This window comes from Anser cygnoides, chromosome 2 (genome assembly GCF_040182565.1).
Source record: "Anser cygnoides isolate HZ-2024a breed goose chromosome 2, Taihu_goose_T2T_genome, whole genome shotgun sequence".
Taxonomy (NCBI): domain Eukaryota; kingdom Metazoa; phylum Chordata; class Aves; order Anseriformes; family Anatidae; genus Anser; species Anser cygnoides.
In genome coordinates, this window is record NC_089874.1 from 159518228 (window position 1) to 159537063 (window position 18836).

Genomic DNA, 18836 nt, shown 5'->3' on the forward strand with positions numbered 1-18836 from the left:
CTCATCACTAAGTACCACAACTGATAAGATCACACATCTCCATTACACTGCTAACACTAAATGCTCTCCAGGCACTCAAAGCAATCGTTTTCCTTTCTTGTCCGAGTATCTCGAGCTCCATCTTCTATCCCATTTCTCTTGGAATAAGAAACAACCCCCCCAATGGAAATGCATCACTTCTCATAGCGCTTCTCACACTTTCTATACATTTTGAGCAATAGCAGCTCTACCACATGCAGTACAGTAACGCTGAATTGAAAAACAAAACCACCTACTTTTCCAGACTATTTTCACTTTTAAATAAGCAAAAGCATTTTGGGAAGTTTTCTTAAATTGCCTTTGAAGAGTTAGTGGTTTGATGAGATTAATGATATTTTTCTTTTCCTTTTTCTTTCTGCAAAGGCTTCCAACAATAAAGCAGGCACACATTAATGGAAATAACACACGCTTCAACAGTTTGTGAACCTCACATCTCAAAAAGTCACTAACAAAAACTTTAGAGAAAACTAATGTTTGGAAATAAATGGCTAACACGTCTCATCAGCTGATGCAGCAAGTGTAGCAAGATGCCGACAGGCTGCCAAAGGACAGACCGAGCTCCTCTTTCCCCAGGTGCGTCCCCACAGCAAGGGAAAAGCCTTTAGCATTATAGCATTCCCTAACTGCACCCACAGATCTACAAGAGCGCAAAAGTGAGCTGAACACTCCCTCCAGTCACCTGAACCCCAAGTCACTAGGAAGATGGAACAGAACACTCATGCTAACAGATTTTTTTTTCTTAACACACCATAGCTATTATATTTCTATGCTCCGTATAGACATTAAGGAAAAAAAAAAGAGAACTCAGACTAATTACCCGCCTACCTTGCCAACATCAGCAACTTTCCCTATGCCATTGCCACCACCATGTTTAGGTGATTACTCAGCACCTGAAAAGCGAGGGGTGTGCAAGACTCCAGTTACCGCCCCAGTATTTTCCTGCTGGTAAAACAGTAGAAAGTGAGGAGATGGGGACGAGGGAGGAAGAGCTCTGAACTTTTCCCCCCATGTACCGAAATCTGGCTTTTACTCATCGCTTATCACTTTAAAAAGATTGCAACATTAACAGCTTGCAATAAATAGGGTAAAACGCCTTCCTGGTGGACTGACTAAGTTTCACAACATAGCTGGCTTGAAAACAAAATCAACACAAGGGCTTGGACTGAATTGCAGTTATCTGAAGACAGTGTACACCTTTTACAGTCTAAAAGGCAATATTCCGTAACTGCAATCGCCCCTCGCTAACTACTCACGGGTGATACACTTGACATCGCGTCAATTTATCGCTCGTAAATTATTAAACCGAGCTCTTCACTTGGAAGGTTATTAAAGAAACTTCCTCCTCCCTTGGGTGGATAATTTACAGCTATGCAGCCGAGCTACCCAACCACCCTTAACTGTTAATTTCACATTTCCTTCACCGAGTTATTGGGTGTATTAAAAATGGCATGCCATGCAGAATTTGGGAGGAAAGGCTACCAGCAAAAGCATCCAACACGAAATACGTTATACTGTCTAAAACTTTTAAACGATATCTGTAAGCTTCAGATTACAGATTCAGTAGATGACTACTGATCCACAGAAAGTATTTGGTAAAATTTAAGGCAATTAAAGTACTCTCTGGTCTGTTACAGTCGGAAAGAAAACATCCCTCTAGGACACCAGCACAGATTTGCAGTACTCAGCCCAAAGAAACTTCCTGCCTGCCTTTGCCGCGACCAAGACACCGCCTGCAGTGTTCCCTGAGGCTCTGGCCAAGCTTGAACCGATGTATTTCACAAGCTGAGAGATTTCAAGTTTCAAATTACGTAGAGTAAGGGAAGGGTGGCGGGGGGAAAGAAGCAGCCGAAAACGTCTTACTCCTACCGCTACCGAAGTAAAGTTATACGGGCAGCTTCCTGAGAAGAGGCATGCCTGTCAACAAAACCCACACTTTCTCTCCGTTTGCCGACCAAAATGTTCTCAAATCTGGAATATAGAGAACCAGGCTAAGGTACCAAAAATTCAGAAACATCACTTAGCATTGACGCTAGGGTAAAGAGGAGGCAAAACCTGGCAACACAGATTATGCAAATAGTTTATGAAGAAAAAAAGTACTGTCTTATTCTTTGGTGCAGCCCTACAGTGGGAGCACGCAGAATTAACTGCAATTAGGTCAGCCCACAGCATCGGCAGGACGGAAGATTTCAGACTGATACTTAAAAGAAAGCGAGCGCAGACTTACCGACATATTTCAGAGCATTTTCAAAGAACAAATGTTTGCTATGAGATCACACACAGCACGCCAAAAGCTTAATCTGTCACATTCAAACGGAGAATGAACCACTCAGAAAGACGTTTTCCGTAGAAATCAAAGGAATACATCAAGATCACATCTTTAAGACGTTACAAAACACTTGATAAAGTTTTATCAATTTTTGCTGCAGATAAACTGAAGCTTTAACAGATTAGCAAAAGGCTCGGAATAAAGCCACGCAAACCAAACGTTTCTCTCGTTAATATATTACCTTTCTTTGACTGCAGATATCTCACGGCCCTTATCAAAGTAGGCCAGATCCGTTTCATTTCCCTAAGGTTAAGCTGGTGAACAGTACACGGGGTATTCATCGACTAACGAACGGCCACCATTCAGTGACAAATATAGCACAAGCTATTTCTCATCTGCCCTATTTTTTTGGGGAGGACGGTATGTCGCTTTTTCCAGAAATCGCCACAATTGGCAGACTCGAAGATGCTGTGCCTTTGTCCTTACGTAACCGTTCGTGTCCCCTCTCCCCCCCCAAGAGGAATAGGAAGAGATTACACGGCCGCTCTCCGTTTCGGGCCGGAGATGGCTGGGATAAGCCATCGTCACCCAAGTTACGGCCTGAGAACCCTCCGCAGGCAGCCAGGGCAAGAGGGAGGAATCGCTTTGCCTTCATTTTAGTTGTTGCAGTGGGTGTGTGAGGGGGAATCAATACCTTTTATCGCGGCCCAACGCAGCCATCCCCTGCAAGAAGGGTGCAGGCAGCCTTCCCTGCTGTCTTGATCCTCTGGTGCTGGAGCGGGAGGAAGAAAACTGATATCCCCGAGACTAAACAGCCTTAACAACAGATGGCAACAACCTGCTCTTTTTTTCCTTTAAAAGAAGTTTTTTCTTCCCCATTTGTACACTCTGCAAGTTACTCTCTAGGAAGGAAACCTCATCCTGACTCTCAGGATATCCCAAGGAGGTGAATCCCGATTTCATCTAATACTGCTGTTACCCAGTCCATGGCACGCAGGCACAGACGCCACTATTACCCGTAAATCCCACTAAACAAGTTTTTACTGCAAGCAAAGCACAGCTTCGTCTCAGCTTTACCTCCAGCTACTGTTGCTCACTGCTTTATTAACTTTTGTTCCCCACCGAGGTGACAGATTGCGTACTTCATTAGACATTTCCAGGATGCGGTGGTGCTCCGGGTCTGTGATTTAAGTTATTTCTCCTATATATGCCAGCATTTATCAATACAAGGCAAGGGGGAGTACGTTTAGCCTGAACTTTTCAGCAAGGTGCAGAAAGCGCCCGAGACAAAGACAGCGTTAACCGCATCATGTGTCCTCCAGACAGCAGAAAATTGTAAATAAACTCGGCGTTACTTTACCCGAGACCACTCCTAATCAATTACGTGTCCCAGCTCCTACAGCACCATTTCCTCCCCGGTTCTGCCACCTCTCCCCTGAACTTCTGAAGCAACTGCCTCTGTCGGCGATCCAAGATTAGGGTGACGCAACACTCCACGGCCAGTTTCTCTTCCAAAAAAGAAAGTGCATTGAAATGAAAGTGGACGAGGGGAGAGTTGTGCTTACAATCACCAACACTTAACCTTTTACAGTCGCTTGCCATCTAAGGAAGATTTGGTTCTTTGACTACTAACACAATTTTGAGCTTAATCCCCGCGCTGTATCTTCCTACGGATACTTTCACCCACATCACCAGCGCAAACACTCTCCGGATCATAATAGGGTAAATATTAGGGTTTTGCAAAGCAAGTTAAGATAATCATGGGAATGAGTTTCATATTTCCATCTAATTATTGTTAAGCCTCCATTTCAAGTCAAAGCGTCTCGCTATAAAAGATGCCCACTTTGTGGCCAGTCAGCCTCTTTTTTTTTTTGTGTGTACGAGCTCAAGCAAAAAGATATTAGTCCCCCATTGTAAATGCTACAAACAACTTCTTCCGAAAGGCACACGAAAGCAGCATTATGCTGTTTTAAAACATACAAACCTTAAAACCAAAGCAACAAGACCGTCGCAGCAGCAGAACCAAAAGCTGAGCAGCTCGAGTGCTCTTTCGGTTCAGATAATTTTGAAAAGCCAAGGGGAAAAAAAAAAAGCATTACGGTTGTCAGGTGAAAGCAGATCCAGGTGACTGCTTCACGTTACAATTGCACGACCGGAACGAAAATAATATGGTATATTTCAGGTTTAGCTTTTTTCTTTTCTGATAGGAAAAAAAAAAAAAAAAAAGCTGTAGACACACAGGTGGTAAAACATTAAATGAAAGAGGGAAGGGAGGAGGGGGGGAAATAAAGGTAAGTTGCGTGTACCTTTAGCCCAGCACATCGGGAAAGGGCTGCAGCCGCTCTTCTCCATGCAGCTCGCACCTGCTGGTTTGGGGCCCCGCCACCAGCTCCACCGTGCAGCCGGGCGGAGGGGATGGAGCCAGGCTCAGGGTGACCCCGATCAGTGCTGCGGCCGCCCGGGGTCCTGCGGCGGGGCTGGGAAGCCGGCCCCCGGCGTGAGCAGCGATCCACCAGGCCGGGGAGCGACCAGCGACCTTCCCTGAGCCCGCTCGGCCGCCTTCATCCTCTCGCTCCTCCGCCGGGCGAAGCCAAGGCCGGGTGAGCCGTGGCGGAGGGCGAGCGGAGGCCGGGAGCGAGGGAGGGCGGGAGCGAGGGCGGGCAGAAGGAGGGGAGGCGATGAGGGAACGCGGCGTCCATATAACTAATCTCCCCCTGCTCCCGTTGACAGGGCCTCCAGCGGCTTCCTCAACCCGGCCGAGCCCCGGGTGCCGCGGTTGGGGCGGCGAACAATGCGGAGAAATTCAATGGGGGAGAAAATCCTCCCAGAGGCACCCGCAGCCGGCATTCACGCCCGCGTCTTTCTTCCCCCCTCCCGTTGCTTTTATCTCCTTTATACAGATGCTCGCACGCAGCCGTCCTGGTAAAAAAAAAGAAACGGGCCGCCCCAAAAAAGCACGCGGGAACCTCCACGAATTTGTAGGAGTGGGCAGGCGGCCCCACAGCATCGCCGGCCCCGCTGTGCACCTGCAGCGGCGGCCTGGCTGCGAGAGCCCGGGGAGTATCTCGATGCTTTAAAAAAAATAAGAGAAAGCCCAAAAAGCCAGCAATTATCACAGCCCATGCCACTACAAAGCCAGCAGCACGGCTGCCACCCCCCTAAAACCAGGGCTTCCTTATATATTTGTATATATGTATATATATGTATATATTTTGTGTATGTGTGTATGTATCTGTGTATACATTTTATATATCTGTATATACATACATATAAGCATAAATATGTATTATATATACAGATATATAAATATATACACATATTTATGTATATATATAGAGAGAGAGAGAAAGAGAGACACACACACCCCGCTAGTCGAAAAGCGAAGATCACCACAAGCACACAGCCTTTGGCTCATCTCGACTTTGCAGGATTTAACATCTACACTACTTAGAAAAGGATTTTCAGAGTATATAATTCAGAGTGTAATTCAGTATATAACCAGAGTATAGCCGTTGTAGACATGTGTGTTTCTAAACACGCGTTCAAGCAGCATGTGTCTACGGAAATTAAGGGAAAACACTTTTTTACCCTTGGCACAAAACAGACCGTGGACAAGTGCTTCGGCTGAAATACCCATTCAAGCCCCCAGAGCAGGGCTCAAGCAGATCCTTTCACGCATTTTATATTCAGGCCTTTTCACGTATTGCATGTTAATCTTTCCCCACTCACAGCAGCAAGGCACACGGCTCAGCCAAGTCTGTAACCAAAAGGGAATTAATCCAAAGCTAACAGCCTTCGACTTAACCTATCTGCCTACTTGTAGCAGCACAAACTAATCTATCGCTTATATTTAATTACTGTTCATTATTTCACTGCCACCTTCACTCCTCCATACACCGGCTATGCAGAACTACGGTGGCGCATGTGAAAACTCTTTGATAAATACAGTTGCTGCTACTTCTGAGGAGCGTTGCTTTCTTCTATATTTAAAGGAGAAAAAATATTCACTGGAAAAAAAAAAAAAAAAAAGAAAGAGCAGGGTTAGGCCACAAGCAGGCCATCAGATGTTCTGCATCACTGCTCAGGCACAAAGCTCTTCCTGGGGCTGAAGAAAGCCAAAGGGAACCGAAGACATGCCTGGATGCCTCCCCCCCCCCTCCCAATAAAGTTTTCAAAGCCCTCAAGTGCTCCGCAGACAGCCCAGCACTTCCCAGAACAGGGTGGGTGATGTTTACCTTCAACGCTGAAGAAATACATGTCGGTCAGGGTACCCTTTGCAACACGACCGAGTGCATTTGTGTCCTACGGAAGATGCGCGGAGGAGGGCAGGTGCCGGTGCGGTGCCAGCTCCAGCCCAGCAAGGCACAGGCAAGGCGATTTTCCAGGTCCGGCTCCGCCACCTCGTGACCCTGAACCCTTGTTTCGCTCCGCTGCAAAACTGAAAGCTGCAGACGCTTTCCCAGTTTTCACCGAGTTTGTTTGCTCTGTGCGTTAGGGTGGAAAATGCATTTAAAAAAAGCGTGGATTTCTCCCACAGAAAGACGGCGTTTTGCAGAAAACAAGCTAAAAAAAAAAAGTAAACTGAGAGGCAAAAGTGGTAGGGCCTAAATTAAGTTTTGTTTGTGAAAATAAAACTCTTAAATATCAACTAGTAAGGGCATTACCGTGGCAAATCATAGCAAAATGAGTGGACCTGCATTTGTCTTTCCACTTTTCAGATGAAACTGGTACAGACTATCAATCCCAGTGCCAAGAGATGCTGTCTGCTCCTTGCAGCTCTCCTTACTGATGAGACGAGCGCGACGATCCTTCTCGGCAAGGACGTACCTCCCTGCTGTAATACCACGCTACGAAGTCAAGGTGAATGCAAAGTACTGCACGGCCTGCGAGCTCTTCCCTTCAGTTTTACAATTTAACCAGGTATTTCGTACTCTGAATAGACAGGTTGTCAAAATCAGCCAATCGCTTCCTTGATGCTAGGGTGTATTTTCTTTTAATTACACCTTTTCTATTTATTATTGTAAAAAGTACCTAGTGGACACAAGCTCTTTCTCCTCTTTCAAACACCACTGCTAGTTTTTCAGTACAAAAAAGCCCAAAGAGTAAACTTTGTGTTCTGGATAAAGGCAGAAACCCCAAACCTACAGGTTGCTGGTTTTTTTTTTTTTTGTTTTTTGTTTGTTTGTTTTTTTTGGGGGGGGGGGGGGTGATGCAAAGCAGAAGATAAGGCACAAAGTAAAAAGAAATTGAAAAAGTATTTGCAACATTTTACAAATACCGCACACCAAGTAGGTGTCTGAGTACCATTAACGTAAAATCACCTGTTTTAAGTAGTGCCAATCAGATTAAACCGTTTACTGAGGTAAGGACCATTTGTCAGAAACCAGGCTTGTGGAACAAGAACATTTGTTCTTACCGTGTTAGATGCGCCTGCTGACATATATGGATAGTACCCGCGTTGTACTCACTGTGTAAGCAATGATGCTAACGGCTATTACAAAAAATACTAAAAAAAAAAAAATCTATTAAAAAAATGTATCCGTTCATCCTAAGAACACGTACAAGGACGGGGCATTCTCATAAAATACACATTGTAACCAGAAAACCTCAGAGTGCCCCAGTAATAGCCTAGAAAGCCCACGACCCTCAGCTAAGAAATGACATTTTGCTTCCAAGGAAATTTGAGTCAGGATTTTGATGTTTTTATTTTTATGTTTTGCACGGTGACAACGACTTCAGTTGCCCAATGCCAGCCTAGTTTCCAGGCTTCAGAGTATCAGCATCAGCTCTCCGAAGGCAAAGAAGTCAGAAGCTTTTGAGCTGTATCACAGACTCTTTGGTTTGTTGTTTTCATTTTGCCTGAAGGGCTGATCCCGTCTCCCGGAGAAGCCAGCTGCAAAAATAACAAAGCCTCGTGGAACAAAGGGTTAAAGAGCAGTTTTATTTCTCCATCAGTTAGTATCTTCTGTTCATCAAATTTTGATCAAACTGGCTGACAAGTTTGAGCACTGTTGGGATGGGCAGCAGGACACAGATAAATCAAGAAGTTTCTTTGCCCAGAGAAACCAAACTAAGCTCAGTACTCAGAAACTCTGAAGGAAGTCCATGGGTCTATCTTAAGGCAGAGTTCAACAGCAGAATAAAAACCTTCTTTTTCGGTTCCTCTGCTGGAACATCTCAGCTGCCAGACGAGCATACCAGCACCAGGGCTCTCCTTCCAACAGTGAGAAGAGAGCAGTATTTTTGCTTGTTAGATGAAACAAAAAGGTGCAGCCTAGAGCACAGGAATCCCATCAATATTATTTTAATTTTTTTGGACTTGACCATTCCCAGTCTTAGCCACTTTCTGGGATACTGCTCATCACTCCAGTAGGAACTGGTTGAGAACAAGCACGTTTATTTTAAGAAGATCTGCATATTGATTTAAAAGAGGGAAAGAACATTTCTTCATTGCATTCATTTTGCCAGTTAAAAAAAAAAACAAAAAACAGTTCCCAAACCAAATTTGCCCTCATGAAAAATGGAGGGTTTTGTTTTGTTAAGCTGCAAATGCTTTTTTACTGAGAACTGCAGAACAGCCTGTAAAGCTAAAGTGCCTCACGACTGTTTTAACAATTAAAACATGTTCGTTGCTCACGTGACAATCTTCTGCATCCTAATTCATTTGCTTTTCCATGTTTGTTCCTAGAATTCAGCAGCAATGCTCTCCAAAGAGTGAAACTGCAGCGTAATTTTTACTGATCTGCACCCCCTCAAGCTTACCCCTTACAGTTTCTTCAATTACTGTAATTATTTGTGGGTGTGCTCAATTCTGCAAGGACTGTAATGGAGATCTTCTTGGGATGCCCTGGTACCTAAATGTATCATCCTTTAAAAAAGGCAAAAAAAAAAAAAAAAAAAAAAAAAGAGCAAAGCAAACTACCAGTAAGATCAGTTCTCTTTTGGAAAGTTCTCAAGAAATGTGGATTTGGGAATTTAGTCTTCAATGTTAGTCTTCACTCCATAAAGCAGATCCTGCTTTATGACTTCTTGCTCTGTTTTGAGGATGCTTGAGATTTCAGCTCATATGACACAGCGAAGGACACCTCCGAGCTTCAGCCTGGGCCAGCTGACAGCCAGGACAAGGAGGGAATACACTGCAGGATTCACACCCTGGTGCTGCAGCTGCCCAGAGGAAGATACTAGCATCCCAATGAAATTCATTCCAGATTATAAACTATTTGTCATCTCTCTGCTTCAGACATTTTTCTAGCATAAATTCAACCCAACGTTGAATTAATTCCCTGTTCTCGTCCTGCGCTTGGTGAGCTTTATTAGTAGAAAGCATCTAAGGCCACGATTCCTGGGAAGTGCTTATTTAAGTAACACATCCTCACCATGCCGTGAGCACCTAGTTGGCATCAGTATCCTCTAAACTACATTTTGCAGTAGCATTTGTATCTCTTTTTGAGATGCAAGTCCTCCTTGGTTCCCATGGCTGTGTTTCATATACTGTTACCAAAATACCTCTGTTATATTCCATTATAAAAATACCTGGGGAAAGGAAACTGGGCAGGACGCTGGGAGAGAGAAGGAGCAAAATACTCTGAAGTTTCCCATACTTCCCCTTCCCAAAGGATCCTCTGATGTTGAGCAACATGCAGTGTCTTGGCCCATGCTGTTAAGACGCCAGATGTTAGAAGGACCACTGAGTTAACTTTATTTTTATTGTTCCATAAATAAAGACTAGCCATTTTTTAAACCCACATGGGTTGCATTAATTTGCAGGCATCAAAGTCACAGCAGATTTTCTTGTGGGTGGACTAGCCCCCTCATACTCTCCCACTTCCTTCCATTTACTTTTGTGAAGGCTTATTGCAGAGAAATATAAAGGCAGCACCATGAAATCCGAGAATGTTTTAAAATTACTCCTTCCTTAGGGCCCTGATTCCAATCTTCTGCCTCTTTGGATTCTAGGTTGTTTACCAAAAACCCTATTGTTGTCCTCAAGATGTCTTTGAGAAGTTCCTTCACGATTCCAGCGCTTCCACAAAGCAGAAATCTGCTTGATGGTGAGCTGGAAAGCTAAGAGGAGAAAAGAGCCAACCCTGCACCTCCTGCTCCTTGCTTTAAGGCAAAACCAAGTCTGATCATTCTGCTCCCCGTGCTTACCAGTTGCACTGCTTTTCTCTTCCAGTTTGGATGGGGAGAAGGAGCGAGACACAAAGCTATCCAGAACGGTCACCAGAACCTTACAAAAGCTTCCTCTGTTTGTGGGGAAAAGGCTCCGGTTATGGGGTAAACACAGCAGAAAGTACCTCAAGGGGGAGAACTCCCCCCTTTGATGCTGTTTAATGGAGACTCATTCTGCAAGGATCACTTTTGTTCTGTGGAAGGGATGCGTGAGTGGATCAGTTGACCTTACAGACGCTCCTGAAAGCCCCTCTTCATTAATTCAAAGGTAAACGAGAAATAATTGGTCACATCTTCCAAGAGGCGATAGAGGAAAAAGAAGTTGGTTAGGGGTCAGCAAGTCTCTGAAGTGCCTGCTCGTATCTGGGCTGATTTTTCTCTCATCTATCTAATAACCAGTTATACAACAGAAAGCTACGCAGCCACAGAGGGTCCAATTAATTCACCAGAAATGGCATAGCCTGGACATGCTTCCCTCGTCCCACCAGCTTCTCCTCCAGATGCTAAATGCACAGCTAGAACAACAGCTTACCAAAAAAAAATGCGTGCTAAAAAGATGTTTACAACTAAGAGTTGTGTCTAATTTATGTATCACCGCACCTCAAAAGAAAGCACGTAATTTTCAAAGACTCACAGCATTACATAAAACACAAATATAACATTAGCAATTCCTCAGACTTTCAAATCACTAAACGCAATCGCAAATGGAAAAAAAAACTCCACAATAACGCACCATTATTCCATTTATATTTTTAAAAATCTGGTGGAACGGTTAGTAATGTATTTCTTACTGAAGGATGAGAATAGCACAAATAATTTCCATGTGTAAATAAACACTTACAGGCTACGATAAACACCCGTCTAACTTTAATGTTTCGGTGTTAGACTAGTCAAGCCAGTGTTGACATCCTTCAAGCCTAAGAAAGCAGGAAATTAAAAATTAATTTTTACATAATGTCTCCTTAATTAAAGTTTTATAAACGCAAATGTTAAGGCTGCTTAAGCAAGCAAATTCTGTGCCTAACCTATCAAGAAAAGAATAATGTATATTTAAAATATAAGAAAAGCTGCACAAATACACCTTTTCCTCTTCCATTAGCATAATTTGGGGTCAGAACTGTTGCATGAGAAATTCAAAAAAAAAAATTCAGTTTAACTTTTTTTTTTTTTTTATCACAACCTCAGTAAAGTCAGCTGTAGCATAGCCCCTAAACCACACACACATAAAAAAAATCAACTCCTGTTCACTTCAACCATTCCCCCCTTACAATTTTCTACCGAGAAGTGCCATTCACTTTACAGGAACTTTCTCCCGTGTCTCTGACTACCTGAGAAGCAGCTCCTTGAAAGTTTACTGGTGTTTGCATGAGGCATTATCCGCTCTGTTATGGGGATCAAAGGTTGTTCTCGGGTAACACAAAACCTTTTATTCGATGCAAAATCTACCACCTTACATAAACTCATTTGTTGCTCCAATTAGACACAACTGCACTGTTCTATCAAACAGGCTTACCCACGAAAAAAAGTGCCTGTAAACCAAAGTGCCCAGAAAATACAAGTATGTATTGCTCAGTTGTAAAAAGGCTTCCAGGATGTCACTACGAAATAAAGCCCACGTTGGGTTCATTAACAAGCTGTAACACTGGGTAAAACTGTTTCAAAGACAGCAATTGCCCCTAGCCTGCGTCCTTCTGCAACACGTACATTTACAAGCAGACCCAACCATCTCTCCACTGTAGCTCCAAATTCAACTGACTTGTAAGTGTAATTAACTTTATCCAGCGACTTGAGGACAACTACATGTAAAAGGCAGCATTTCAATGAGTGAAAGACATTCAAAAACGTTGTAATACAAATTAAAATAAGCAAAACCAAAAGGTGCAAGACCAAGTGATACAGCTGAGAACTTTTTGAGGCACAGCCCTTCTTCAGATCTACGGAAAGGGATATTAAATAAATATCCAGTGTCTTGCAATGGTAGACACAACATTAAAAAACCTGACAGCAACCTGAATGACCTACATCACCAAACGTCACAGGAGCAATGCTGTCAGCACATAACAGCATCTGACAAGGCCAAGAACTCATCTCTTGTCTAGTAGTGAGCTGTCAAACACCACTTCCAAAAAACCTATGGCATTCGTCTCCACAATCCCATTTGATGCCTTTCAACCAAGTCATGATGTTAAGGTTTTTATGCAACGAGAGACCGAGACAAAAACCAGTGAATGCATAAACAGTGGAAGATCACAGGCCTTGTCTTGGTGGCAGCACATGGAGAACAAAATGCAGTCAAACTGCTGGTAGGGAAGTTTAAGCATTCTGAGATGACGGGAGAGTAAGAATTTTTAAATTGCAGAAGTATCTATGAAACTGCCATCTTAATAGGTCACCTTCATAGGTTAAATGACTTACGTCTAGTTGTTTCTGTCTTGAGGGTAGGAAGGACAAACTTCCTCTTCCCCTCAGGCTTTGAAAGAGGAAGGTTGTTCAACAAAGCTCATCACTGTCCCCCAAATTTCAATTTAAAACCCTTATAAAACAAGTTGTACATTACAAAATGTCAGTAATTCAACTGCTGATGTTTCCAGAACCTCAATCATCACGACTACATCTAACATCCCACCATGTACCTTTCTGTATCATAAGGTCTAAAGTTTTAAAAGCTTAACAAAACCATTTAATCCTCCTCTTGGAGGATGCATAGTTGACCAGGGAACAATCAGCAGGAATTCTCATATAGTCTTTCATTTATGATCATTTTAGGCGTAACTTATAACAAAGTCTGATAAAAGTTCAACCACGTAATGTTTTTCCTCTTAGTTCACTGTGGCCCATGATGTTCTACTTCAAACAAGCTTATGTGTATTTTGGGAGACGATCCCAAACCACTCCCAACTCAGGTCTTGCAGAAAAAAAAAAAAACACAAACAACTAATATTTTATATAAACAACTACACAAGCTCCAACCTGATTTCCAGAATCCTTCTTTCAGTAACGCCGTCATCCCCACCCCTCCTTTACTTCATATTTGCTGCTATCAAAACCTTAGGTACTAACATACTTGGACAGTATAAAAAGCACATCCAAGCAAGTTTCAGGTCTCATCAAAACACACTGCTAATTGTGCCCAATTCCACAGGTATCCTAGAATCCCAGAATATCCTGAGTTGGAAGGGACCCACAAGGATGATCGAATCCAACTCCTGGGTCCCCAGAAGACCACCCAAAAAAAATCAGACTACATGTCTGAGAGCGTTGTCTAAACAAGTCTTGAACTCCTGCAGGCTCGGTGCTGTGACCACTGCCCTGGGGAGCCTGTCCCAGTGCCCGACCACCTCTGGGTGCAGAACCTTTCCCTCACACCCAGCCTGACCCTCCCCTGTCCCAGCTCCATGCCGTTCCCTCGGGTCCTGTCGCTGTCCCCAGAGAGCAGAGCTCAGCGCCTGCCCCTCCGCTCCCCTCGTGAGGGAGCTGCAGGCCGCCATGAGGCCTCCCCTCGGCCTGCTCTGCTCTGGGCTGAACAAACCAAGCGCACCTCAGCTGCTCCTCATACATCTTGTTCTCCAGACCCTTCACCATCTTCGTAGCCCTTCTTTGGATGCTCTCTAACAGTTTTATATCTTTCTTGTACTGTGACACCCAAAAGTGCACACGGGACTTGAGGTGAGGCCACACCAGCACAGAACAGAGCAGGACCATTCCTTCCCTCGACCGACTAGCGATGCTGTGCTTGACACACCCCAGGGTACGGTTGGCCCTTCTGGCCGCCAAGGCATGCTGCTGGCTCATGTTCAGCTTGCTGTTGACCAAAACCCCAGATCCCTCCCCGTTAGGCTGCTCTCCAGCACCTTGTCCCTCAGTGTGTACGTATAACCAGGGTTGCCCCTTCCCAGGTGCAGAACCCAGCACTTGCTCTTGTTAAACTTCATGTTGTTGGTGATTGCCCACCCCTCTAATTTGTCCAGATCTCTGCAAGGCCTCACCACCCTTGATGGAGTCAACAGGTCCACCCAATTTTGGTATCATCTGTGGACTTGCTCTAAAAACCCTTCACATCCTACATCCAAATCGTGCATGAAAACACTGAAGAGGGCTGGTCCTAAAAATGGAGCCCTGGGGAACCCTACTAGCAACAGGTCACAATCCCAACGTTACGCCATTTACAAGAACCTTCTTGGCCTGACCCATCAGCCAGTTGTTCAGCCATCATATTATGCTTTTATCTAACTGCATTCTGGTCATTTTGTCCAGAAGGACACTGTGAGAGACAAGATCAAAAGCTTTACCGAAATCCAGAAAGATTATGTCAACATCTTGACAAAGCGGAGGGATAGGAAGAATGCTCCTTTTCCATACTTTTGAGTTTTTTTAGAGGGAAAAGAAAAGTAACATCTTGAAAAATTTATCAAGGTTTAGTCATCTCGGTTGCTTCTGCAGCAGAAAGCTACAATATGAGATGCAAATATAACTGGACAGGAAACCAACATGGTGTGTGGTTTAAGAGAAATCCGTTCTGTGTATTATTTCTATGAGTTTGAAGAACTACAGGAGTTGAAGTGGTTACAGAAATTAGCAGAAATTGTACTTTTCTGTGGAGTAGCCTTATTAAAAACAGAGTAAATGTGTTATGGGCATAAGCATGATACTGCTTGCAAGATAAAGTATACCTGTTTATGTACTGTAATTATTAAATTCTTTAGCTTTCAGAATTTCATGTTTTTCTTACTGTGTTCTGCACCATTACAAGACACTTTCAACAGATGCCACCCAAAGGTTTCCTGTTGTAAAGAAGCAACACAGTCTCTCATGCACTGTACCCTAATGCCTGAATAGCTCACCGTCCTCCACTTGCAAGGCTGGCTCTGCTTTTACATCTTTTTTTTCGTCCTTTAAGGAGATAGGTGAATTTTCCAGTTCTCTCAGCTACCTACCTCCTGCCTTGACTTTCAAACAAATATTTACAAACTCAGAAAAACCCACCCTACAACAAACAAATCCCTTAAGATCCTAACTCCTTACCAAACAGCCTTAAGAAGTTCCCTTAGAGTTTGCAGCTGTACAGTGTCCCAGGGTAAATGAGGAGGCACGCTCTTCTTAGAGCGACTACAGCCCATCTTTCAATTTAAAAGCAACTCCCTCTGGCTGATGCTCTAAAATAGCACTGACAATTAGTTCACTGTTAGCACACAGTATGTGTAACAAAATGGGAAACAATTTTTGCATACTCTGCTACTATCAGGATGTCTCATTCCAGCAGGGTTTGCTCCATCAAGCTGGAACAGGGACGCTTGGTCAGGTCTTTGCAAAGGTACCCGCTGAAATGAGTGCACCAGCTCCACTTCCACCAGAGTCCAACCTTCACTTCTGAGAAGCACAACAGCATTCATTACACAGCTACTCCCCTGAGGCCAAAAACCAGTTTTTCCTGCAGAAATGTGAGAAATCTCATGTTTCTGTAACGTTGGTAGAGTCCAGACAAAATTCCACTTTAGATCCAGATCAAGTATGCCACTTGAATAACACTCAGCAACGTGCCTTTGGCTTCGTATATGGCATATCCTTGACTTCTGGAATTCTTCCACGTCCAGGTGGTTGCAGAGAATCAAGAACAATCCTAACTGTGTGTCCCCCCAAAATCTTGGGAGCTAGACAGGAAGCACTACAGGCATGTGCTCAACTGCTGCAGGCTTTTGTTTTCTTTCATTGTTTGCTTTTTTAAAGTTATCAGACTACTAAACCAGCTTGCTAATGTTTACAGGAACACGAAGCATAGGACTAGAAGGACTTTTCACGTCATCATCTCCTACTCCCTACATTTTCATGCAGTCCTGTCATAGTGCATTAATCAAGCGATAAATGCATTGAATTTCACTTTGAGCATCAAAACAGACTAAACCAATTACTAGGGGTGCCACGCTACTCCCAGTTCTGACTTTTATCCCCAAAATTCAACACCCTACGCTGAAACCTTTTTCCTTCTATTCTTTTTCTTCTGTCCCTTCAGTGCAAGACTGAGATGCCAAACATAACCTTCGAGCACAGTCTGGCTGCCACACACAGATGGAAGAGCCTCTTAAACTACATTTTTACACTGCTGGTACTACAGATACCGAAGTTTAAGAATCTCTTATGGAAGTGTTTATATGAATAACATTTTTTTTTCAAAAACCAAGTTTATCTACATCTATAGCCATACATAGAATTTATTACTGTTCAATAAAACTCTGGCATGTTCAGAGGCACATAAGTTACATTTACAGAATGTACAGCACCAACATATAAGTGTAAATACAAATATAGATCCCAAGGTCAGAAAAAAACATTAAAAACAAGACTTTATACACCAGCTTATTGCAGTTTACTTTCTAAATGACCTCTACCAAACCAACATTTTAAAGGAGAAGCAGCAGCAACTAATATTTATCCTGCATTTTTTTAAAAAATAAAGACTCCTAGATCTGTCATTGCAGATAGTCTTCCCCCTTTCCACACCCTGTTACAAAAGAAAGATTCTCTCTTTATTTCTAAATAATTAACTTTACGTTAGGCTGTATTTTCATGGGCTATAACAAAGCCAGTAATGCCCTAAACCAATCTCAAAATAAGCAAACCAGATCTTGGTAGCTTTTCAGGTTGGTTTGATGAAGTGACATTGTTGCCTCTAAACAATATCAAATTAATGCTCACCAGCATTTTGCTGATGGAATGTCTTCAGGAGGGAATAACGAATTACTGCCTTAGCTAACTATCATTGACGAACCATAGACTTACTTGCAAACACAAGCCAATTATTTCGCTTTGATAATTACATATAAGGCTACCCCTAGTTTACTGATGCTACAAGCACTTGTCCTTTTCTGTTTCTTCTGATACTACTGAGAAGAGCAATGGCTTGAGGAGTAGATGGATCTTGTGGGTCAATAAAAGGTTGCACAGCTGGTGTTGGCGACAGGGTTTTGGCTGGGATCCTCTCTGAGGATTGAAGACTTCTTGGGAGAGAAGGGATCCACCTTACAAAGTGAGGCAAAAGCATCTTTACCAACAGGCTGGCCAACTTGGTGAGAAGAGCTTGAAACTAGAAATGACGGAGGGCACAGATGATAACCGGGTGAAGAACTGATCAAAAAGGATATCTAACAAGGAGTGCAGCAGGAGATACGGAAGGACAGAACTGGAATAAGCAGGCCGTGGTCATCACGGGGGACTAACCACCCTGGTATCTGCTGGAGGGTCAATGCAGCAGGGTACAGCAAATCCCAAGGGTTTCTGGAGTCTGTTGATAGCTTCCAGGCACAAGTGATGGAGGTCTATCATTCCTGACCAACCTGATAGACTTCTATGATGAACGAGCTAGCTTGGTGGACAAAGGGATGTTGTTTATCTTTACTTCAGCAAAGCTTTCAGCACTGCCTCCCTTTGGCAACATCTTCGTAGACAAACTGATGAAGCACAGACGAAATAAATGGACATTGAGACAAACCGAAAACAGTCCAGACTGTCAGACTCAACAGTTTGTGACCAACAGCTTGAAGTCCAGGTGGAGACCAGCCACAACAAATAAAAGATTAACAACATTTTCTAAAGGAAAAAGAAGAAACGCTAAGCCACCTAGATTTCAGTGAGGTGTTCAGTATGTCTCATCACCTCAACTCTACTCACTGAGGAAGTTGTCTTTTAATCAAAACCATGCTGTTGCTTTTGAATTGTTTGGACATGAGCTACAAGATACGCATGGGGGCAAAGGGAAGGGTGGGAGAGGGCAGTGTCAAAAGAGCAGCCAAAATGAGCATAGGAAGCTTCATTAAAAAGGCTTGCAAATATTGAATTTCGAAGTTTTTGTTGTCTTCTCCTCACATCCCCAAAGTGTTCAATACAAAAAGCCAGACACCTCACAGCAGCAGACAAAGGATAGATACATTGCTTTACGGAGTGTCAGAGGTATGTAACAGTAGCAAAAGGTATTTTATGAGCAAAGAGAATTAGATTATTAGAAGTACACAAGGAAATTTTAAAGAAGGAAGATTTAGCATACAATAGGCAAAGGAAATTTCTTCAAGGTGACAATTAAGTTTTATCAGCAATAATTCTCATCCAAAAGGAATAGGGGCTTTACGATACAGTATTTGGAAGTCCAGATATAGCACATTCCTCAACGGTGGAGAAAGAATTAAAATTATAAAGTACGCTTGTATCAAAAGAAGAAAAAGCTTTCTTGGGACTTCCAAACTTCAAGGGGCATGCAGACAACTATTCTGACATGACAGCACTAGCTTTTTATAGACTGAAAATTGCTAATTCCTTGTTTTTTCATTTGTATGAGTGCCTCATCTAAAGACAAAGTAAAAAATTACAACCA

General features: G+C 43.2%; 1 protein-coding gene and 1 long non-coding RNA gene across 9 annotated transcripts in view; one reads left to right on the forward strand and one right to left on the reverse strand.

Annotated features, from left to right (window-relative positions):
- PTK2 (protein tyrosine kinase 2) overlaps window positions 1-18836 on the reverse strand; it is a 207444-nt gene that overhangs the window by 141134 nt on the left and 47474 nt on the right. For 2 of the 8 annotated variants that reach the window (XM_048049084.2, XM_048049089.2), the window contains exon 1: window positions 2547-2692. The exons of 2 other annotated variants lie outside the window; for them this stretch is intronic. In XM_048049084.2, the coding sequence (XP_047905041.1) occupies window positions 2547-2646 (100 nt within the window). In that variant the 5' untranslated portion in view covers window positions 2647-2692. Of the gene's footprint in view, window positions 1-2546; window positions 2695-4611; window positions 4861-18836 lie in introns of those variants that run through there. 4 more of the 8 variants (XM_066991242.1, XM_048049031.2, XM_048049049.2 and 1 more) reach the window with 4 other exon arrangements.
- LOC136789909 (uncharacterized) lies at window positions 4771-9223 on the forward strand. Its single transcript, XR_010828959.1, has 3 exons — window positions 4771-4905; window positions 7024-7225; window positions 8994-9223. It is a non-coding gene; the product is annotated as an uncharacterized lncRNA (long non-coding RNA).